General features: G+C 38.2%; 1 protein-coding gene across 1 annotated transcript; it reads right to left on the bottom strand.

Moving 5' to 3' along the window:
* Positions 1-1,549: 1,549 nt before the first annotated feature.
* Positions 1,550-4,096, bottom strand: LOC121769922 (PGR5-like protein 1B, chloroplastic). Its single transcript, XM_042166704.1, has 10 exons — positions 3,888-4,096; positions 3,646-3,728; positions 3,191-3,287; positions 2,966-3,066; positions 2,684-2,740; positions 2,471-2,547; positions 2,336-2,378; positions 2,137-2,247; positions 1,966-2,063; positions 1,550-1,881 (listed from the first exon to the last, which is right to left on the bottom strand). Exons 1-10 carry the CDS (start codon positions 4,045-4,047, stop codon positions 1,812-1,814), a joined length of 897 nt encoding a protein of 298 aa, XP_042022638.1. The 5' UTR covers positions 4,048-4,096; the 3' UTR covers positions 1,550-1,811.
* Between the last annotated feature and the right edge of the window lie 20,584 nt (positions 4,097-24,680).

The following is a 24,680-nucleotide window of genomic DNA, read 5'->3' as shown; positions in this document are numbered from 1 at the left end:
TAAAACGACAACATCCTGCACCAATTTGTTCAAATATAAGCAGATCAATGGAAGCTGATTTTGGAGGAAAAAAAACAGACAAAATATTTTGGAGATTGAATGTGCATATCTTAATTTTTATTAGCTCAATTACAAATATAAAGATAAAATTAGTAATACATAAATTATTATCACATGACCAGATAAGATTTTTTGTAAATTCAGTAATCATGTAGAACACTGACAAATTTTTCACAAGTTAAAGTAGATAAAATATTTTATATTCATAACTATCTATAATTAAGTAAATTGAAAGATCAATGAAGTTAAGAAATTAACAACATGAGTAATTTCAAGCAGGGGCGGAGCTACGGTGGGGCATGGGAGGCCCTTGGGCCCCCCAGCCATTTGCGCTTTTAGTATAATATATATTCAGAAACCATTGCTATAGAATTTGATAGCGCAGTTGGCAAGTGGTCTCCTTTGGATCATGCTTGTGGTGAGGTGCTGAGTTCGATCCTCACCCACGCCATAAATTTTACTATTTGCCCAATGTTAGTAATTCATTTCTTTTCAAATCATCCTAGACGTGCTATACTTACCAAATGACTTTTAAAGATAATTTTAAAACTTGTACCCAATGCTATATTCTAATTTACTTTTTGTCAAATTATATTTTACAAATGTGCTATTTTTACCCAATAATTTTACTGTCAAATCATTTTAAGAGGTGTATTATACTATTTAATTTTAATCAATGATTTTTAATGATTATAGTTTGAAAGGATGTTATTTGTTCAATGATTTGTAAACATTGTAATATATATTATATTTTAAACTGCTTTGTTATTGGTATTGTAATATAATTAATAGTTTCATCAAAATGTTCTAATATGTACAATTAGGGGTGTGCATTCGAGTTTCGGTTCGGTTTTTTGTCAAAACCGAACCATAACCGAAAAATCAAATTTAGTTTAAAATCCAAACCGAACCGAACTCGAAAAACCGAAAAACCAAAACCGAAAAACCGAAAACAGAACTTAAAAAACCGAAAAACCCGAACAAAACCGAAAAACCGAAAAACCCGAAAAAATAAATATAATATTAATATATATATGTGTAATTTAATTTATTTTATATATACTAATAGAATATTTATATATAATATAAAATTAATAATACATATAATATATATAATATAGTAGAATTTATTAAAAGAATATACTATATATTATATATAATATAATATATTAAATTAGTAGAATATATATATATATATATAATTCGGTTATTCGGTTTTTCGGTTTTTTTCTTCGCCCGAACCGAACCGAACCGAACCGAAAAATCGAAATTTTTGTATTTTCAAAACCGAACCGAACCGAAAAACTGAAATAACCGAACCGAATTTCAAAATTTCGGTTTGGTTCGGTTCGGATATTCGGTTTCCGGTTTTTTTGCTCACCCCTATGTACAATTAAGCAATTTGCTTTACTTATGAAAAAATTAATTTTATTAGTAGGTAAAATTCTTTTAAAGGTAATCACAAAATGCTTATATCAATTATTCTTGATTAGATTAAATTTGCTTGATATGCATTTATTTCTTGAGTATTACATATCTGAAAACATACCTTTAATTTTAAGATCTTTTAATTCTAAATGATGAAAAAAGGAAAAACATATAAGGGTCTTACTACGACTAATTTCAATGACGAAACCACCGAGAGATCCCTACAACTATTAACAGTGGCAGAGCTAAATTTTTCCTTCTTGGGCCCCCCACCGCAAAATTCCTGGCTCCGCCACTGATTTCAAGGATGGTACCTTATCAAGTTATGCCTCACTTCCTTCAGGCAACGTAATCAAACGAGTCTTGGAATCATACACCAATGCAGTCCCACAACTGAAAACAATGCCACCAATTTAAACAATCCAGACAAGAAAAAGCAAGATAAACAGACTCTTTTGGGTAGATAATTGAGCTTACTTGGAGCATTTCATGTTGTTGGTGGAACCCCCGCTAGATATCGATAGTATGGAACCGAAAAAGGAATTGTTCTTGGTGCCACAGTTTGGACAGATCCCCTGAAATATCCAAACATCAATGTCAAACATGCAGCAGAAAAAATCAGTTACTTAACATTGGAGAGAATTTCACCACTAAGATTAAAACATCTTTCACAACGGCATTTGTGAGCGTGAACGCTAGCCATATTATGAAGGGCAGAGCTGCAAACCACGTGAGGAGAAAAGCAAATGGCTCCGGAATCTGAAATGACATTGGAATTGATTCAACTAATGAGAATTGAGGAAGCATAGCTGATATGTGACATTTCAGTTGAATGGCATTTGATCACCTTTACAATCTCAAAGCCAGTTATTTCGTCTATAAAGAAAAACCTGCAGAAGAGTGAAGTTTGTTAGCATGCTATGCTCTAAAGGTAGAGAAGGTTGATGAAGTCCGTGTAATGCATAAGTATGGTGTGACTTACAGTACTAACGCAACAACTGTAGCCGGAGCGTACAGAAGGTACATCTTTAGGTAGTCAACAGAAAGATCACTATAGACCTGCATTTTAAATAAAAACCAGACATAAAACATAATTTCTAAGTCAGTCACATAAGAAATTTGTATGAATATCAAGCAAGAAAGACTTGCTACATAACCATACATAAAGGAAAGTAATTGAGGATATAGGACTAACCTTCCTACTACGGAGGCTGCACCGAGGACCTTCAATCACAATTTCGCTACCATCTGCCTACAAGATGCTAAAGGATTGAAAATCAATAACTGAAGCTTCTTTGAGGAACACAATAATAGTATATATGCTAGCATATATAAGAACATAAGTGATAACAAGATAATAATTTGTGGTACTATATATTTTCATAAAAATGTAAGAAAAAGTTGGCAATCTTTCAAATTGTGCATTTAAAATAGCTTGTTATCATATTATGAAATTACATTGTAATAATGCAAGTACCTTAAGCTTCTGTTTCAGTTCATCAAACTCCTTGTCGGACAGAAGTGGGGTTCCAGATACGTAAGCCATTGAAGCTTCCAAAAACCTCTGCTCATCAGCACCTGCAAACGCAAGACAACACAAGTAAAAGAAAGGCATTTCATGAGTTAAGAGGCATCATTTCTTAAAAATTTAAGCAATTTAATGTCATAAAAGGAACAAATCAAATATGCAAATATATATTACTTAGCATTACAACACTGCTTCCCTCCCACATTAGTTCTTCCTTGAGATTATCAAATTCTTCGTTCGACATTATAGACTTCCCCTCATAATAGAACGCCTGCAATGAGCACAACAGTTGGTATAATACTAACCAATTAACATAGCAACGTAATCACAACGAATGCATGAAGTAGACTAAAAGTAGACATCATATTAATGGGGAGTTTATGACTAAAATGTTATGAGGTTGAATTCCATCAATATCTTTAGGCCAAGTCTACAAAGGGCGTTTAGTCTAGAGAAAATTTGTGTAATTTAATCCATGTTTAATAGGATAATTTAAACTTAATTTGGGACATACCAAAACCCTTGATAAACTCTGGAGTATTATTTAAGATAACTTTGCTTGATTTATATTGAGTAAAAATAAAGATATTATAGTAGTAATAAGGAATCTGTGTTACTATACTACGCACCTGAAGTGCTTGAAGAAATTCCTGTTCCATCTCCCCTACAGTCCTTTTCGGTTTCTCGACGACTTCATCCTTTTCAACCTGACCTGAGGTGAGTAACGATATGTTGAAAGTTGAATTCAGTTCCCACGTCTAATTTGCAATTAACTAGGGGGCTAAATAGTTAATAAGGAAAAGCAATATTTTTGTTAGTTTAATTACGATGAATTTCGATTTTGCGGTGATTTGAGAAGCAAATGCGTAACCTGATGGATCAGTGGTGGCTTTGACAGCCAAATTCCGTTTCAGCGACAGCTTTCGGAGGGATGCCAAAGAAGAAGTTGGAATATGAGAGAGGTTTGTGAAGTTATAGGTAGTGCTAAGAAATAAGGGTTTGGTTGCGTGGAAACTAAGTCCGGTGGCCATCTGCGGCGGAATAGGGGTGGTGGTGGTGAGGCGTTGCTCATTTGGTGGGGCGGGAAATATAATTAGTTATGGTGTGAGTAAGTTTAAGGATAACGTAATATGTGGAGGAAGTTTGACTAAAAAGATCTTGCTGCTATTGTAATACACCGCCACGTGGTTTGACCTAGCTTGCTGTTTCATTAAATGAAATTGAAAAAATAGGCATTTTTGGTAGCTTCGATTATATATGAAATAATTGTCCGTTAATCGATTCCGAAATAATAGTAGTATTATGTTGGATAACCAATATTAATGAGAATAGGTTGCTTAGAAGATAAATGACTTGTTGAATTACTATATATTTATATTGAAATATTTATAAATTCTTTTAAACAGTAAACTTATTATAAAGCACATAACTGTTGCAGCTTAGTTGATTTCAGTAATTCCCAAAAATTTCAATAAAAAGTAGACGTTAATTCAATAGCAATACTCCAATTATTCCAAGGGGTTAAGGCAATATACTGATAATAAACTGCTAAAATTAACATATAATGTAATTGGTAGTTGGCAAGCTGATATTGAACTTCTAAGTGCCTGACTCGATTCCAAATTCTAGAAACCAAATAAGACAGTAACAATGCAAATCGTAGTAATTATATGCACAAAACAAATATCCTGCAATGCCAATCAAAATTGTATAAACAACTATCCTCAAAAGAAACATATTTTATGAGCCACAATATTTTGATATATATATATATATATATATATATATATATATATATATATATATATATATATATATATATATATAGGGTCATGATCTATGGCAAACACCTCTTAACCATATAACTAGAGAACAAATCATAGCCACAAGATCAAAAAAATCAAGGGCTAGTATTAATTTTTGAATTTAAGGAGATATTAACTCCCTCAATCATTAATTTACTCCATAATAATAAGGCGGGGGTATTATGGTCATTGCATAGCCAAAATCAGGTTTTGGAGAAGAGTGGCGACGAGCTTGCCGGCGGGGGAGAAGGCGGAGGGGTGGTGGGGGTGAGGGAAGCAGGATTTCATCTACCTTTTCTGACGTGCCTGCTAAAAGCTAATCTTCATACAAATTTGGAATTAGCAATTTTGTGGGATTTGTTTTTCTTTTTTCATATTCTGGAATGTCGCTATGAATTTCTGAATCGATATAATCCATTTTTTCTTCTTTGGTGGAGATTTGGTGTGCATGCCTCTTCTTTGTACAAATTGAACACAAACTGTATCATAGCATCATTGATTGTTCAATCAGATTCCGTTTCTTATGAGGGACACTCCCCTTCATCGATTTTTTATAAATCCTATACTAAAAAATAAATTAATGACAACGAAAATTAGCAATATATGATTAATATTTTTTTTTACTATTATGGTGAAAAATTGAATTCGTGAAAGCAAACAATTTGTTTAGTAAAATCATGCTAAAAGTGATGTGTTTTGTAAACAATAGTGAAGTAAGATCATTCTAAGAGTGATGTATTTTGTAAACAAGAGTGAAGTAAAATCATGCTAAGAGTGATGTGTTTTGTAAACAAGAGTGAAGTAAAATCATGCTAAGAGTGTTGTGTTTTGTGAACAAGAGTGAAGTAAAATCAGAACAAGAGTGATGTGTTTTGTGAACAAGAGTGAAGTAAAATCAGAACAAGAGTGAAGTGAAATCAGAACAAGAGTGATGTGTTTTGTGAACAAGAGTGAAGTGAAATCAGAACAAGAGTGATGTGTTTTGTGAACAAGAGTGAAGTGAAATCCGAACAAGAGTGATGTGTTTTGTGAACAAGAGTTAAGTGAAATCAGAACAAGAGTGATGTTTTGTAAACAAGAGTGAAGTAAAATCACAATAAGAGTGATGTGTTTTGTGAACAAGAGTGAAGTAAAATCATAATAAGAGTGATGTATTTTGTGAACAAGAGTGGAGTAAAATCATAATAAGAGTGATGTGTTTTGTGACACTATGGCAACAAAAACTACCCTTGTGGCTGCTGACCAAAAATAGAAAGAAAATCTAATTCATACCAATGTATTAAGAATTAAATATGCATGGTTGTTATAAAAAAAATAAAATACGGCCAAGTATACATATTAACTAAGTAGTACTTAATAAAATAGAAAAAATAAAAAATACTACTCACTAATATACAAAATAAAATAGAAAGAATATAAAACTACTAATAACTACAAATAAAAAGAATAAAACAAACTACCCAACAGAAAATAAAAACTAGTACTACTAGGAGTACTACCCAACGCACTTGTATTTTTCATCATTCTGTAGTAATTCTACGAAGCAATTTTCCACCGCCGCCACTTTCTCCCCATCATCAACCGCTTCCGTCAAAGATTTGATCTCGACCTCCAAGCCGCGAGCTGCATTTACAATGTTATCGAGACCTGTCACGATGGGCCGGGCAACCAAAATCATACGATCTACTATCTCCATCGCGCTTGCGACGTCGGTTTCGGTAATGAGATCGGTTAGGATCAGCGTCGTTTGGATCTCTTCGTGCAGTTGCTTGAACAATCTGGTGGCGTTGTGCTGCTCTTCAGCGAGCTGCGAGGGTTGGAGCTTGTTCACCGCCGCCGTCATCTCCACGAACAGCCCGGCGGAGGACGCCTTCAGGGGAAGAACCGGCACATGTGCTGCGGCGGCGGAGAGGCCGACCATGCAGAAGCGAGTTCTCCAGCAGAATAGCGAATTTCATAAAATGATTTCCAAAAATACCCTTGGCCTATTTTACATTTTTAAAATAAATAATATTTGTTCCATTAAGATGCGTGGCTCAGATTTATTCTCTAATTATACACTTAAGATTAGTTATATCTTGATCACTACCCTATATATATATATATATATATATATATATATATATATATATATATATATATATATATAGGGTAATGTTAATCTCCTTTTCCTCCCTTAGATTTAAGTTCCTTCTTAATTGGAACCGTTAGATTTGAGGGATGGAAGATCCGGATGAGAAGCTTACTAATGATCCCGTGTTGCATTATTAGGCTCATTATGTGCATTATATGGGTATAATTGTAAAACAACAATGAATTAAAATGGAATGAGTGAGATTTCAGCGGGATTTTCATTGACCTTCCATCTACTCACTCCCCCTCTCACTCCAACCGTCACTCTTCTCAACCCAGAATCAAAATTTCGTCTCCCTCAATTCCCCCATCTTCCAAACCCTAGCCGCCGGCGAATCACAGCCGAAACCACACTCCCTTCGCCCGTGACCATCAAGTTCAAATCGACAACAAGGTAGGGTTTAAATGCTTCAGTTTTTCGTAATACACAGTGTTAATCGACGATTTTCACCGCCGGATCGACGATTCAATGTTTTCTCCCAAACAATATCACGTTTTTCAAACTCGTTTTTGCCGAGAATTTTCATAAATCTTAGAATCGTTTTTGATTTTGTTAGGGTTATGTACATTATTGAAGTTTGTAGTTAATGACTGGTTTACTATTGTCTATTGAGCGATTTTGTAGTGAAAATCGTATCCGATTTTGATTTGTGGTTCGTCTCACAGATCTGCAATGACGAAGAGAGGCATGCCTATCAAAAGCCAACCAACCCAGGCTGCAGGTGAGCAATTACTTGCATTTGCTTGTATATTTTTTGGATTATTTGTACATTATTGTACGGCGTGGTGTACAGTATGGTTCTTGGTGTTTACTTGAATGGATATGTATATTATGTAATGTTTGTGTGGTCATTACTTGAATGCAATGTTTGTGTGGTCATTACTTGAATGGATCTGTACATTATGTAACTATTTTTATGCATTATATATCTTGTATCATGCATCATGTGACTGTTGTTGTATATGGTCAAAGAGTGAATGGAATAGTTGTATGTTTATTACTTGATTTACTCAGTGCATTATTTGCCTGTTTGAATGCATTATTTACCATGTTTTATACATAATGTGACTGCTTTTGTAAAGCCTTCGAAGAGCGAAGGTAATATTTTTATGTGAATTGTTTTAATGAATTTGTACATTATTTAACTATTTCTATGCATTATATACAAGTTTCATGCATCAAGTGCTTGCTGTTGTACATGAGTTAAAGAGTGAATGGAATATTTTTATGTTCATAACTAGCCTGAATCTGTACATTATGTAGCTATTTCTATACATTGTTTTTCATGTTTTATGCATCATTTGACTGCTGTTGTACATGAGTCTAAGAGTGAATGGAATATTTTTATATGTTCATTACTTGAGTGATTCTGTTCATTATTTGGCTATTTGAATGCATTATTTATCCTGTTTTATGCATCATGTGACTATTGTTGTACATATGTCAAAGAGTGAATGGAATATTTGTTTGTTTATTACTTGACCGGATCTGTAAATTATTTAGTTATTTTAGTGCATTATTTATCATGGTTTATGCTTTGTGTGACTGTAGTTGGACATGTGACAATGGGTGATTGCAATATTCATGGTACATTTGTTGATTTATTCTGAACATTATTTGATTATTAAAATGCATTATGTATCAGTTTTTAGGCATTATTTTGATGCTTCTGTACAAGGGTGTATAAGTGAATGCAGTATAACTGTCCACATTATTTTATTCAGTCTGTACATTATGTAACTAATTGTATGTTATTATTCTGTATGTTGTACAACATCAAAGCAGCTAAGATTGGACATCAACGAGGCGGTCGATGATATACTGCCAGTAGGAATTGCCCAGAAATTCCGGGAGCGATTAGCAGAGGCCGGGACTAGTACAGCTCCGGAAGAGACGGAGGATAGGAAACCAAGGGGTAGGAACGTCGACCATCTGTATTGTCGACGAACCCCTACAGAGTTTTTGAATTGTATAAAGAGTTTAACTCCACGGCAGAAGGAAGCCGTATGGAACTTGTACATGAGTCTAAGAGTAAATGCAATATTTGTACATTATTTAGCTATTTCTATGCATTATATATCCTGTATTATGCATCATTAGACTGTTATTGTACATGAGTCTAAGAATGAATGCAATATTTGTATGTTAATTACTTGAGTGATTCTGTACATTATTTGGCTATTTGAATGCATTATTTATCCTGTTTTAGGTATCACGTGGTTGCTGTTGTACATACTACACACTAGCCCCTAGGCTTGTTAAACCCTTAGGGAAAACAAGAAACGTGCGCCAAACATCGAAACACGACACAACTTAAATTACACGGGTCAGGATAAATGTTCATTATATATCACAAATAATGCATTACATAAACTAAAACCACGCATTACACTACATAATATGTACATTATGTATATCTGTTTTAAAAAATACCTACGCGCTATGCATGTGCAACTAGGGGTGGGTCGATACGATATATCGTATCGAAAACGTTGTATCGTATATCGTATCGAAAATATTGATATGAAAGAATTTCATATCGTTATCGTATCGAAAGTTTCGATATATCGAATTTCGATATATCGAACTTTCGATATGGAGGATATCTATATCGTTATCGTATCGATATTTCGATATATCGTACCGAAATTCTATTTATCGAAAATATTGATATATATAGTATATTCGATATATATCGTATATTCGATATAAACGATATATCATACCGAAATTTGATATATCGTACCGAAATTCGATATATCGAAAATATCAATATATATCGTATATTCGATATATATCGTATATTCGATATAAAACGATATATCGAAAATATCGATATATATCGTATATTCGATATACAATGATATATCGCGATATAAGGAAATTCATATCGTTATCGTATCGAAAACTTACGATACGGTATCGTTTCGTATCGAAAATTACGATATATCGAAAATCCGATAATTTTTCGATATTTTTCAATACGATACGAGCGATATATCATTTTTTCGATATTTTTCCCCAGCCCTATGTGCAACCCGAGACGAATTACTGCAGCTCGTGTATTTGGACAACGATTTTTAGACTTAGAACATACTACACCCTAGCCCTAGACTTGTTAAACCCTTAGGGAAAACAAGAAAAGTGCGTAAAACATCGAAACACGACACAACCTAAATAAAACGGGGCACGATAAATGTTCATTACATACCACAAATAAAGCATTACAGAAACTAAAACTACGCATTACACTACATAATATGTATATTGTGTATATTTGTTTTAAAAAAATGCCTACGCGCTATGCATGTGCAACCCCAGACGAATTACTGCAGCTCGTGTATTTGGACAACGTTTTTTAGACTTAGAACATACTACACCCTAGGCTTGTTAAACCCTTAGGGAAAACAAGAAACGTGCGTAAAACATCGAAACACGACACAACCTAAATTAAACGGGTAAGGATAAATGTTCATTACATACCACAAATAATGCATTACAGAAACTAAATCATGCATTATACTCACAATATGTACATTATGTATATCTGTTTTAAAATATACCTACGCATTATGCATGTGAAAACCCAGACGAATTACTACAGCTCGTGTATTTGGACAACGTTTTTTAGACTTAGAACATACTACACCCTAGCCCCTAGGCTTGTTAAACCCTTAGGGAAAACAAGAAACGTGCGCCAAACATCGAAACACGACAAAACTTAAATTAAACGCGTCAGTATAATGTTCATTACATATCACAAATAATGCATTACAGAAACTAAACTACGCATTATACTATATAATATGTACATTATGTGTACGTTTTGCGCGGCTTCCTCCTTGTCGAACCGCACGAAGCCATAGCCCATCGAGTTCTCATTGTGATCGACTGCGATCTTGCAAGAGAGCACAGTTCCGAAGGCAGAGAAGGTCTCAAAGAGCGCCTTTGTGTCGATTGCTTGATCCAGATTCTTGATGAAGAGATTAGCATATCCACTTTTCCGGAGGCTAGGATCTCTGTGAGAGAACATGATCCGGATTGGCTTTCCATTGACATGAGTGAAATTCAAAGCATCTTTTGCATTAGAAGCTGCACATTATCATAATTTTAAGCCATCAAACATAAAATATTTCACTCAGGAATTGTATCTATCATCACTTATAAGTTGCTAAATGAGAATCATAATTCATAAGGAAATACGAATTGGAAAATTGTACACACACAGTTCATTCAGATTGGGGATCTGAATAATCAAATCACACCATCATCACTATTAATTCAATGATATTCCAACAAAAAAAATATGAGGAGTAATGAATTGGAGATGCATGCTAATGAAAAAACAGAATGAATTACGATCACCGTCGATCGGAGAATTAAAATTGACGTAGGCATATCCGAGCGACGATCGGCGCGTCACATCTCTGCAAATCCTGACGGAGGCGACAGGCGCAACGTGGCTGAACAGATCGTAGAGCTTGCTCTCGTCGATGGAGAAAGAATGAAACGAAATCAATAAACATGGGCGAAAAGCGGGTGAATTACCTTCTTCCATTGATAATCGAACAATCGTGGAAAATCTAAAACTGTATGCGTTTGATACAGAGACAACGAATTTGTGAAATACCAATTTCTCGCAGTGTGATCAAATCAAAATTAAACCCGGACTAATTGAGAAAGAAATCAGCGAAATTTGGGAAGAAAATAGGTTGAGAAACTGCACAAAGCCTTAACGGAGTAATTCATGGACCATTCCATAACTAACTCCAATTGTTATTCTCTATTTTACCCCAGCGTTAACAATTAAGAAAATTTGATAATTTCAGATTAAGATTTAAACCATTAGATCACTATAAATCCACAGATGAGATTAAGAAGGAGAAAGGATTTATAAGGTGAAAAGGATTTGAATACAATCATATATATATATATAGTTGTGATCAATGTCGAACCAATTTTAAAGACCGAACTAGAGACCAAATCTCATCCACCCATTAATCACATCTAATGGTTATTAAAAATTAAAACTTATCTACTTTTTTTATTCAATCAAATTGCCAAAAGGGTAGTTTTGGAATTAGAGGAGAAGGAGAGAAACTATCGCTGCTCTTCGGATTCATTCTTTTCAGAAAAGCTGTGAATGAGGAGCTTCGATCTTGATCTGCTACGGGAGGATTTGCTTTTTCCGGTGGAGTAGTACGACGACGACGGAGTTAACGGCGGTATCCAATCACGCCGCTGCTCCAGCCGCCATAGTTTCCGGCCTGCTGTCAACACACCCAGGTGGTGCTGCTCCCCGAACTCAGCCTACTCCGAGGTGGAGCCGTCGTCTCTGCCGTTACACTTCCCTCTACTGTCGCCGACTTCGCTACTGTGCAATTCTCCTCTTTCTCTCTTTTCACCCCACCTAAACAAGCCCCAAATTCCTTTCTGTCTCTCTCCCAATTTCTTGCTTCCTTCATCAAATTCTTCTTCCAAAGTTCAACATCAACGTCCCTCTTCTCTAAACAAAACTAGAAGTCTGTCTCTCTCTACTCCTAACTGCAAAAATCTTCTTCTTCTTCTTTTACCGACGCAGCCCCAATTCCCTCTCGGTTTCTCTTGGATTTGGAGTTGAAAGAAAGTGGCATAACTTGTAGTTATGGGAAGACTTACAGATTATTGTTTCTCGAAATTGTTGCGTTGAAAGTAAACTGAATTTGTTCCTAATCTTCGTGTGGTAAAGATCATGGAAAAAAATTCCTCAATTGAAAAGAGTGGCTGATTTTGATTTTGCATATTTAGTTGTTATACATATTTCTGACGGGAAATTGTATACAATGGAAAATATAATACCACTAGGGGGAATTGCTCGAACAAGAAATGCATATATTGTCTGGTCTGGTTTGATATTGGACGATTTCCGGTGGAAATCGTCGCGGTAGATTGAAAGAATTTCTGAGTGGAGAAGAATAGATGGAGTATATGCATAGTTTGCGAAGAATTATAATTGTAATGAACAAAATAACGTACTTGATGAAGTTATAATTTCAAGTAATGAAGTAATATGAACTGAACTGTGTTGTATGCATCGTTTGCGAAGGATTATAGTTGTAATGAACTAAATAACGTAATTGATGAAGTTATGACCACATGTAATGAAGTAATTTGAACTACCTTGAACTTTAATTGGGTTATTACTTCAGTCCATTACCTTATTAAATGAGGTTATAACTTCATCAACATTGACATACATCATAATAAAGAATAAATACTTCATTTTGAAAACACTTCACAAAGTCTATTCGCTTTAAATTTTGTAAAAAGGTTAAACAAATTCAAATTCAAAGTGGAATGAAGTAATAATCTACTGGAATGAAGTAATTAACTATTGGAATGAAGTAATAAATCTATTGGATGAAGTAATAAACTATAAATGAAGTAATACACGCCTCTGTCATTAGGTATTGCTCTGTTGTCACTTTGGTGATTGAATTATGCAATTCCCTTGGTGTACAAAATAGGTAACAGCCTCTCCCTTGGTAATTGCTATGTTGTTATTTTATTCAACTTGTATTGTTATTGGCTACGAATTTGGAGAAAAAAAAAATATAAAAATCATCGTTATTTAGATTTCTATATTACTTCATTCAACTAGACTATTACTTCATTCAGTTACATTATTACTTCATTCACCTACATTATTACTACTTCATTATTTAACTATCTATATTACTTCATTTGACTAGATCACTACTTCATTTTATTCTATTATATTATTTCATTCAAATATTTTTATCACTTCATTCGACTAGGTTATTACATTAAGGGATTCTTGAGCATATGAGGAAGAGTGATCACTACTTCATTCATATGTGCATTTACTTCATTCAACAAGTATACCACTTCATCACAATAGGATTTTAGTTTATTGAACTTCAATTGGGTTATTACTTCAGTCCATTACCTTATTAAATGAGGTTATAGCTTCATCAATATTGACATACATCATAATAAAGAGTAAATACTTCATTTTGAAAACACTTCACACTGTCTATTCGCTTTAAATTTTGTAAAAAGGTTAAACAAATTCAAATTTAAAGTAGAATGAAGTAATAATATACTGGAATGAAGTAATTAACTATTGGAATGAAGTAATAAATCTACTGGATGAAGTAATAAACTAAAAATGTAATTTGACAAAAATATACTCGGTTGAAGTAATTTGGCTACCTAATGAATGCGAAAATTTTCACTACATCATCTCATCTCATCCATTAAAAATGCATATATTGCTTGATTCGGGCTAGAGAAGCTTCGAGAACAATTTATCGTCATCCGGTTTGATTTAGAAGTATTTCTGGTGGAAATCGTCGCTGTAGATTGAAGGAATTTTGGGGAGCGGAGAAGAACAGTTGGAGAACTGTGTTGTATGTATAGTTTGCGAAGAATTAATATTGTAATGAACTAAATAACGCACTTGATGAAGTTATAACCTCAAATAATTAAGTGATATGAACATAATTGTATTATATGCATAGTTTGTGAAGAATTATAATTTTAATGAACTAAATAACACACTTGATGGAGTAATAACATCAAGTAATGAAGTAATATGAATTGAACCGTGTTGTATGCATAGTTTGTGAAAAATTATATTTGTAATGAACTAAATAACGTACTTGATGATGTTATAACCACATGTAATGAAGTAATTAACCACTGAAATGAAGTATCAAAACTACTGGAATGAAGTAACAAATTACAAACAAATAAATGTATCATTATATTGTCAGAAAACAAATAAATGAAGTAATAAATTACAAACTAATAGATGAAGTGATGGAACTATCTGAATTAAGTAATAGCTTGGTTAAATGAATTAATATATAATGAATGAATAATATTAGAAATGAAAAGAACCAAATGACTATTAATATTGACGTATAACATATTGTACTAATAAATTGAAAAATACCAGTGCAGAACTTATTTCCAGTAGGTATTACTTCATTTTAGTAGGTGTTTACTTCATTCCAATAGGTTTATTACTTCAATCCAGTACGTAATAAATTGAAAATGAATATATTTTTACTTCATTCTAGTAAGTTTATACTTCATTCAAGTAAGTGTATTACTTCATTCCATCCATTACGTAATAAATTGGAAATGAAGATATTTTTACTTTATTCCAGTAGGTTTATTACTTCATTCAAATGTGTCATTACTTAATTCAAATAGGATTTTAGTTCATTCCAATAGGTTTTCACATGATTCAAGGCATGTTTATTTCAAATTCATTGAATTTTTTTTACTTTACTTACCGTAAATAATAGCACAATTTATTCCAGTAGGTTTATTACTTCATTCCAAAAATTTAATACTTCATTATACTAGGTTTTTACTTCATCCAGTAGGACTCCAAATTCTTCTACAAAACTCTGCCCCAATAATTGAACAAATGGATTGACTAGGAATGTAAGTTACGAAGTAAAGACTGAGTAAGCTTCTAAAGCTGGATCCTTTAAGGAATTTCCCCTACAGACAACAAAAAGATAAGTTATTAAGCTCCAAAGAGATCAATGAAAAAATCAATATCATCGTTACACCGTTTTCTACTCTGTTAATCGCAACATGGAAAGTACAGAACAAACAACATGAAACAACTAGCGACAACAACAGGAAGAAGAGAGAGAACATACTCGGAAGAAATGATTTGCTCAAACAATATTGAAGAGGTTACGAGGTGCGTAGGTGTCGTTCAAGTGAGGGTATATCCTACTGGCAGGATAAAGATCCTAACTAAGCCTAGACCTCGTCTTCAAAGATTCCTCAACCCACTTCTACTGATCAGTATAGTGGAGGTAAGGGTCGAATCCCACAGAGATGGTGCGTTTAAACTACTGCGATGATGTTTTGGAGGGTTGGTTAGCTACCACGCTCGGGTTGAGTTTCTACCTAGGCGAGTAATTAAAGAGTGGCGTCCTACTGACTAGGATGGGGGAGCAGATCATGGAATGCAACTGTGTACGTGGAAATGAGGGGACATGGTGTAACAGAAATTGTTTGGAAAGGACGGTATTTCTATTTTTGGCTAAACAGAATATTCAGAGTGTAGTGGAGGTGGTGGTGACTAGGCTGACAGATCTGCAGGTACAACCAGAGGTGAAGGACAAAAGAAAGCAAAAGTAAATAAAAGTAAGGTGGTCCCCAATCTGGATGTAGACATCGTCTTCTCCAACAACACAACTTAAACTCAGATAACAATTCCAGATCCAACCCGGCAAACGCAGATTAACAACTCGCGAACACAGATCTAAAACTAAGAAATCAAATCTGAAATCAAACGCTGAAACTGGACTTCTGCATGCTGGTCAACATGAAAGATCGATTCAGAAAATAAAACGAAGCCTTGCATGCAACGATCTACTTCCAGATCAAATAGTACATGTTTACCTATCCTAAAGAAATTTGTTACGTAACAGAATTTAGAGATTTAGCACTTAAAACACCGAGAAATCTTAGATCTAAGCTAACTAGACAAGGAAAGAAAAGAACACTACAATGAACGAAACGGAAATCAACTTCATAGCATTAACACATTCGGATATCCAAAGCAAGCATTTCAAAACAACAAAATCCCAAAATGTAACAGAAATCCAACGTAAAGACGGAGAACTAATTAAACTACGAAAGCAATTAAAAGATTGTTTGCCACTCCGGGCGATAAAATCTCTGACTGGAACTACGATCTAGCTAACTGGAACGGACGATGACTGGAACTCGGGAACATTCTGAACGTCAGGTGATCATGGCTCGGCGAGGCAAGAAGTGGACACGGCTGAAAGACTGAAATTACCGAGAGAACTCTCTACCTAAAGATGATGGTGAATTCTTCCTTCCCTTTTCTCTCCAACTTGGCTACCTTTTATAGGGAGGCTACCCTTGATTTTAGGGTAAATCCTCGCTGCAATTTGACTTCTTTGCCCTTAATTGTGGGTAATCCGTCCCAGCTATCCGTCTTCTTCATCTCAAGCCGTTTTAGCACGTATACGGATCAGTATGAGACCATGCTGGCGCTTTTTCTACCCGAACACTCCGGAACTTCCCTACTGGCCAGAACACTTATCCTGCACACTTTGAGCAACTGCTTTGCAAATATAATCATTTAAACCTGTCATACTGACCAGTAACCGAGGCCTAGAATACGACTTATCAAACTGCTCACACTTACCACATGCTTGCCCTCAAGCGTGAAGAACAAACAAAAAAGCAATAAGTCGCATTCTAGCCTGGTTACTTCCCTGCCTGACTCTACCTAAAACTGGACTCTAGACTACAACGACGAAGAAAAAAAAGAGAACACAAACACAAACACAGAAATACATAAAACACTAACAGATTGGGCTACATTTTCAACCATCCCTCCCCTCGGGATTAGGTGCAATCCGGCCTTAGACAGCCTTGAACTTCTGCCGCCCCCCTCTTTCTCTCCCAGTCAGTACATCTGCTTGTCAAGATCGCCCACACTCTCGGTCAACCACTAGGTTCACTCAGTCTCTCGCACCTCACCAGGAACGTTAGGACTGAATTCTCTCATCATGCTCAACCACAATTGCTTTGGACTTAGATCTCACGTGCAGCTACTGAAGGACTTTAAGGCTTGTAACGGGGCTGTTGGGTTGTAGTGTTTTGGGTAGATGTTCCTAAGGCTCTAAGGTTCAAAAACTTCTATTTAATTTATGAAGGGGGATTGTGTGCATCAGGCTTCTGATCAGTTGCTTTTCTTAGCTGGTGCTTCTGGCTTGAGTTTCCAACTGGTTAGTAGGCTTCTGGTGGCTTCGCCACCCTTATTCCTTCATTTTTTGTGTGGTCAAATCTCTGACCATTTTCTTCTTTTCTTTCTTCCTTCCTCTCTTTTTTTTTTTTCGTGGCTTTGCCACCCTTATCCCTTCCCTTTTTTTGGACCTGGAATGTCTCCCTGGTCGATTTTCTTCTAACTTTCCTGCCCAGCTGGTTTCTGCTTTTTTCACACTTCTTCCTAGCCAGTAAGCTCCATTTGTTTCATGCCTTACACACAGTCCCAGGGGCTAGGGGTGTTTATCTGGGTATAAAAGGTTAAGAAAAAAAGGGTTCTAAAGGTGGTGTTTTTTTTTTTTTTTTTTTTTTTTTTTTTTTTTTAAGGGGGGTTCCTACTGCCTTCAGTATTTGCTACCCGTGATCACTTCACCCTAGGCAAATTGTGGCAGCCTCTCTTTTCTTTAAGTGTATGTGGAAAGTGGTTCCACTTTAAGGCTTATAACTCACATTTTAGAGGGCTTTCGTGTTTGGCTCTAAGTGTGGGCTTTTCTCTCATACTCACATCATCCATACTGGTCAGGAGGTACTAAGGAGAGTGGTTTCGGTTTTCCAGCTTGTCTTATCTCCCTCAATTCCCCTCACCTCCAGCTCAGGACGGTTGAGTTTTAAGCCCAAATCAGCACACAACATAAAAAAAACTAGACCTAAAAAACACAAAACGAGCACAAACACAGAACACACATATATACATCATACTGGCCATTACGTCCCTCCTCCTACTTCACAAGTGTCTGCCCCAGATAAGGCTGTGAAGTGGAAAAAGTACTGGCCAGTATGGTAGACGCACAGACAACAAAATAACAAACAAAAATAACAACTCAAACAGAAACTTCTCACACTTAGGCTATGGAATAGGCTAAGTGGGAGAGGTTTGAACACCGGACAAAATCCACTAAACAAAGAAACACGTATATACAAAAGAAACACAGAAAACATGCTACCAAGAAACAAACCCTAACTTCTCACACTTAGACTATGGAATAGGCTAAGTGTTATGAAGTGGGGTTTGCTCGCAAACACAGATTATACTACCTAACCGAATACCACAACATAACAAAAATACGAAAAGTTAAAAAAGCTTAAAAAAAAACTAACTTGGTCAGTAGGGGGGGGTCTATCGAAGTCGCCTGCTCCTTCGTGGGGCAGGTGGTGCAGGTTGTTCCTTCGGGTTGTCCTCTTCCGTTCCAGTTTCATTTTCCTTCGCCGGCTCCTCGGCTCTTGCCGGCACCTCGGCGTCCGCTGTCTCTTGCTCATCTTCTACTCCGGTCTCTTGGATATGTGGTTCATCAGTCCGGCCACCATGGCCACTCGGTCCTGCAGCTTGCTCCTTCCTCAGGTAGGTCATTTCTTCTAAGATGTTATCCATACTGGTTAACATTCTGTTCATTGCTTTTTGCATCTTGGAGTTTTCCTCCCCGAGATCTGATACGATAGCTTCCATGGCCGCCTGCCTCTGATGCATCATATCCTGCTCTGCAGAGCCCTTCAACATCCTTTCCACAACTCCTGCCAGCTTGATCACCTCTGCCTTCAATTGCTGATTCTCCTCTGCCATATCAGTGACTGTCCTTTCTAGAGCGGCTTGCTTCTGAGTCAGTATTCTCTGCTCCACAGACTCCTTCAATACCTGTTCCATTTCTGACGCTAAACGAATCATCTCTTCCCTCATCTGTCTATTTTCCTCAGCCATCTTTTCCACAGATTGTTCAATTCTGTCTCGCCTCTGGTCATGTCCTGGTGCTTCCTGAGCTGTTGTTATCCGAGCAGTGGGTATTGCCTCTTCTCCCATCGCATAAAAGTAGGGCACGCCCTGCCTCATGTACACCGTGTTCGTTCGGACGAACAGAGGGATGTCGAACAATCCTGGGGCGCTCACCATCGTGAGTGGGGTTAGGTCTTCGTCCTCCGAAACGGTGATGTTGTTCCTCATGAAGATTCCCAATATATGGCAGAGGGAAATATTCCGTGCTGGGTGAGTTGCGACGAGGTGACATGTGTATGCAGTCCAGAACCCTAAGTGCAGCTTCTTGCCCTTTTTTGCACACCATATAAGGTACAACTCCGTCATTGATGTCCGGACTGCCGAATTAGACTGCCCCAAAAGATTGTAGTCTAAAAAAAGTTGAACCAGGCGTAAAACGGGGTCGCTAAGGTGGATCGATCGGGAGATCGTGGATTGGAACTGCCCTGCTCCGGGGTGAGTAAGTTCCTCCCAAGCCGACTGGGGCTCAAATTCCACATGCCGGCGGGGAATCCCCCGCTCCCTGTTTCTCCATTCAAGTCCCATTGCCTCCTCCAAACTGCATATACCCAACCTCACAGTCCACTCAATCAGATTCATCCTAATTTCTCCTCCAAATACCCTGAAGCTAACACACTCTATATCCAAATCAGTTGTGACTTCGAATCGAAAAGTTGCGAAAAACTCCTTGGCCAAATCGACCGGGACACTTAACTTCTCATTCCTCAACAACCATTCAAAACCCAACTCATGCAAAAAGGCTAGAAACGATTCACTAATTTGCATCTCATCTAAGGATGGGAGATGAATTACCTTTCCACACTTAACCTTCTTGCCTTTTGCGTTCTTTGTGCGGTAAACTGACTGGAGCTTCTTGTCGTCAAACAACTTCATCTCTTCCACAACGTCATCCGTGAGTTCCACCGTCCAACGCTTATACCGGAGTGGTTCGGCAGGTGGATGCAACAGTTCTCGATGATCGTTGGGGAGTTCCCGCTCCTTGTATTCCTCCTCTTCCATGGTTGTGTCGCTATCTGATTCAGATTCTTCACTGGCCTCGTACTCACTATCGCTCTGTGTCTGCCGGTTTGATGGGGTCCTCCGGGCAGTCTCAGTGATCACTATGCCTGTGTTCGGGGTACGCATTCTTTTGGTTTTGATTTTTTCTCCACAACGGTCTTGCCCTTTCTTTTCCTTTCTACTTGGTATCTAGCTTCCTCTTCCGCCTCGGTTGGTGGCGTCTCCTGGGTAGTGGAGCTACACTCTTTCTTGGCATCTTCCTTCTCCAATTGTTCGGGGCTCACTGACTCGGGTGCGAGGTCCAGTCCCTCAGCCACCCGCTCGGCTTCCACACCCTGATCCTCTTGCGCCGGACAGGGTTCGTCGTCACTCACGATCTCTAGGGGATCCTCCGCCGTGTTCGGTTCCGCCCTGTTGGGTGCCCACTTACCCAAACAACGTTGCGATTTCCTCTGCGGTTTGGGTGGCTCTGCCTTGGAGCCTGTCTTCACTACCAGTTTCCTTCTGACGGGGATCGGTTTAACTACCGGAGGTGCCCCTGGGGTGGATGCCTCTACCTCTGGTTCTGTTGTCTCTGTTCCTGCTTCCTTGGCTTCACTCTGCTTTTCCCTCTCCTCTTCTCCTTCTGACTGGGATGTCTTATCCTTCGGTATGGGTTCTCTAAAAGCTTGTTCATTCTCTCCTACTGATCTTGGTGCGAGGTCCAGACCCTCAGCCACCAAGTCAGTTGTCTCCTCTCTTCGGCTTACCCTGTTCATTATCGAGTCAAACTCCTCGTCCGTCATGAGGCCCTGTTTCCTGGCTGATTCGTTCAGATCTATCTCTGGCCGTCTTACTTCTTGAAATATTGGGTCCTTCTCGGGCGTCATTTTTGCTCCGCCACTCTCTCCCTGGGTTTCCCTTACTTGGCTGGACCTTTTCTTTCGCTCCTCAGAGTCGGAGCTGTAAAACGCGGCGATAGCTTCCAGGTCTGCCGAATCTGGTACCGAGGGTTCCGATGCCGCGGTGGCTGAGGGAGATCCTTCCTCCGACTGTAGTTCTGCGTGTCTGACCTGTGCATGAGGAATTTCACTGGGTGCGGTTCCTATGCCCCCCGTGTGGCCGAAATTGGTCAATGCCGCCGTCCAGTCCCTAGTCGGGTCTTGTTGGCGAAGGAATACCATTACGGCATCCAAAGAAATAGTGGCCGGCGGTTGAGCAGTCGGTGCGGGTGGTTGGTTCGACTGTGGTTGGGCCTCCGGGGTATCTTCTCGCAGCGGCTGCGTATCTTGGGTGTTCGCACGACGGGGCTTGATTTTCCTCGCGATAGCTTTCTTACCCATGACTGTAATTTGTGATTTGACGGTAGAAATTAGGGTTTGGTTTGAGAACGATGGTTCTGTGAGAGGGATAGAGGAGAATTTCTTGAAAGGTATTTTGGAAATGAGGGTTTTTGAGGGAGAAAGGGAGGGTCGGTTGGTTTAGTTCGGATTAGAAATGGCAGTTGCAGGTGATTTCAACCGGCTATCAGTGGTTACCGGTCATGCCGCTTCATGTGAAAAGTGGTTGGGCGACAGGTGTTGGTTCCTGATTGGCTAGCGTGTGTACTCTCTCTGCTCCACACCATTCCAGCACTGCCACCCTGCAAAAGCTGCACACGCTTAATTCAAATTTACGCCCTATCCACAATTTCCCTCTATACTTACCTATTACGGAAAATAATTCAAAATGGCACTTAAATACAAATTGGAGTGACACTAAATAGGTAATCTCTTGGTCAAAGTGTACCCCAACCTAAATTTAAGGCCCGAAAATATATTTTTGGATTTTTAGAAAATTTTCAAGCATGCAAAAATTAATTACGTATATACAGTATTTACATTCTCCTTAGGTAATTTGGAATCCTACCTGGCCAGTATATGCAGAATATTATCAAAATGAAACTAGCCACGTGGAATTCCAAATTCCTATCTTACTAATCAGTATGTGACCTTAGTATGTGGTAGTAGTGGAATTTCATCCACTACCCCCACCTCACTATTATCCCTAAAGATTTTCAACCTATGTCCATTCACAACAAAAGGCTCAGAGTTAGAAAGACTCCCTGAAATCTCCACCGCTCCATTAGCTCGGAGGGCTGTTACGATGTACGGTCCTGTCCACTTAGATTTGAGTTTCCCGGGCATTAACTTCAATCTCGACTGGAAGAGTAGTACTTTCTGGCCAACATGGAGCTCCTTGGTTCTCAGATTTCTATCATGCCATAATTTCGTTCGCTCCTTGTACCACATGGCCGAGTCGAAAGATTCCAATCTAAGTTCTTCAAGCTCCTGTAATTGCAGCTTCCTTTCCTCCTCACAGGCTGTAGCATCCATATTCACTTTCTGTACTGCCCAGTATGCTCGGTGCTCGATCCCTACAGGTAAGTGGCACATTTTTCCAAAAACTATTCGGTAAGGGGACATACCAATGGGGGTCTTGTAGGCTGTTCGATATGCCCAGAGAGCATCCTCTAATCTCACGCTCCAATCCTTCCGAGAAGGATTTACAGTTTTCTCCAAAATCTTCTTTATCTCTCGATTAGAGATCTCGGCTTGGCCGTTAGCTTGCGGGTGGTAGGGGCTTGAAAGTCTATGGTGCACACCGTACTTTTCATTAAAGCTTCAATTGTACGATTACAAAAGTGTGTACCTTGATCAGAGATGATCGCCCTTGGGACTCCGAAACGGCTGAAAATGTGACTCTTTAAGAATTTGGCCACCTCCTTTGCTTCACACGTACTTGTGGCCGTCGCTTCTACCCATTTGGAGACGTAATCCACCGCGACTAGGATATACAAATTGCCATAGGACGAGGGAAAAGGCCCCATGAAATCCATTCCCCATATGTCGAATAATTCACAAACAATAATCGGTACTTGCGGCATCTCATCTTGGGCAGATATTCCACCGGTCAGTTGGCAACGCTCACAGCTCCGGCAGAACTCGTATGCATCTTTGTTGAGAGTTGGCCAGTAAAAGCCGCTATCCAGAATCTTCCTTGCCGTCTTCTTGGATCCGAAGTGCCCTCCACATGCTAACGAATGGCAGTGGGTCAACACATCCCGCTGTTCCCAGTCAGGAATGCACCTTCTTATCACTTGATCGGATCCTACCCTCCATAGGTAAGGGTCGTCCCAAAAATAATATTTTGCCTCACTCTTGATCTTCATTCGTTGGGCTTTGGTAACACTTGGTACCTCTGGAAGTTCTCCAGTTACTAGGTAGTTGGCCAGGTCCGCATACCATGGCTCCTGCCCTACCTTCTCTTTTCCTTTTGCTGCATCATTCTGACCAGTAAGTTTGTACACTTCTTCCCAATCAATTTTTCTGGGTGCAAAAATCACCTCACATAAGTGTTCCTCTGGAAACTGGTCGTGCACCTCCTCGCTGTTTCCTTCTTGCACTATTCTGCTCAAATGGTCTGCCACCTTGTTTTCGACTCCTCTCTTATCTTCCACCTCCCAATCAAATTCTTGCAACAAGAGTACCCATCGGATCAAGCGTGGTTTTGATTCTCTCTTGGTAACTAGATACTTAAGGGCTGCATGGTCAGTGTATACTACGACCTTAGATCCCAGCAAATATGGCCGGAACTTCTCGAAAGAAAACACCACTGCCAGCATCTCCTTTTCGGTGGTATCGTAATTCCGCTGGGCCTGATTTAGAGTCTTGGACGCATAAAAAATTACGTGCCTCCTCCCATCGATCTTCTGACCCAGCACGGCCCCTACCGCAAAGTCGCTGGCGTCGCACATTACTTCGAAAGGATGGTTCCAATCAGGAGCTCGTATGATAGGTGCGGATACTAATTTTTCTTTGAGAAGATCGAAAGCTGCCTTGCATTGCTCATCAAAAACGAACTCCACATCATTTTGAAGCAGTCTGGTAAGGGGTTGGGCGATTTTGGAGAAATCCTTTATAAATCTTCGATAAAATCCAGCATGTCCCAGGAAACCCCTTATTCCCTTCTGATCAGTAGGGAATGGTAATTTGGATATGACATCCACCTTGGCTCGATCCACCTGGATACCTCTTTCTGAGACTACGTGTCCTAGGACTATCCCTTCGGTGACCATAAAATGGCACTTCTCGAAGTTCAAAA

This window comes from Salvia splendens, chromosome 16 (genome assembly GCF_004379255.2).
Source record: "Salvia splendens isolate huo1 chromosome 16, SspV2, whole genome shotgun sequence".
Classification (NCBI taxonomy): Eukaryota; Viridiplantae; Streptophyta; class Magnoliopsida; order Lamiales; family Lamiaceae; genus Salvia; species Salvia splendens.
Note: the sequence above shows the minus strand (reverse complement) of the source record. Positions and strands in the feature narration are given on the sequence as shown.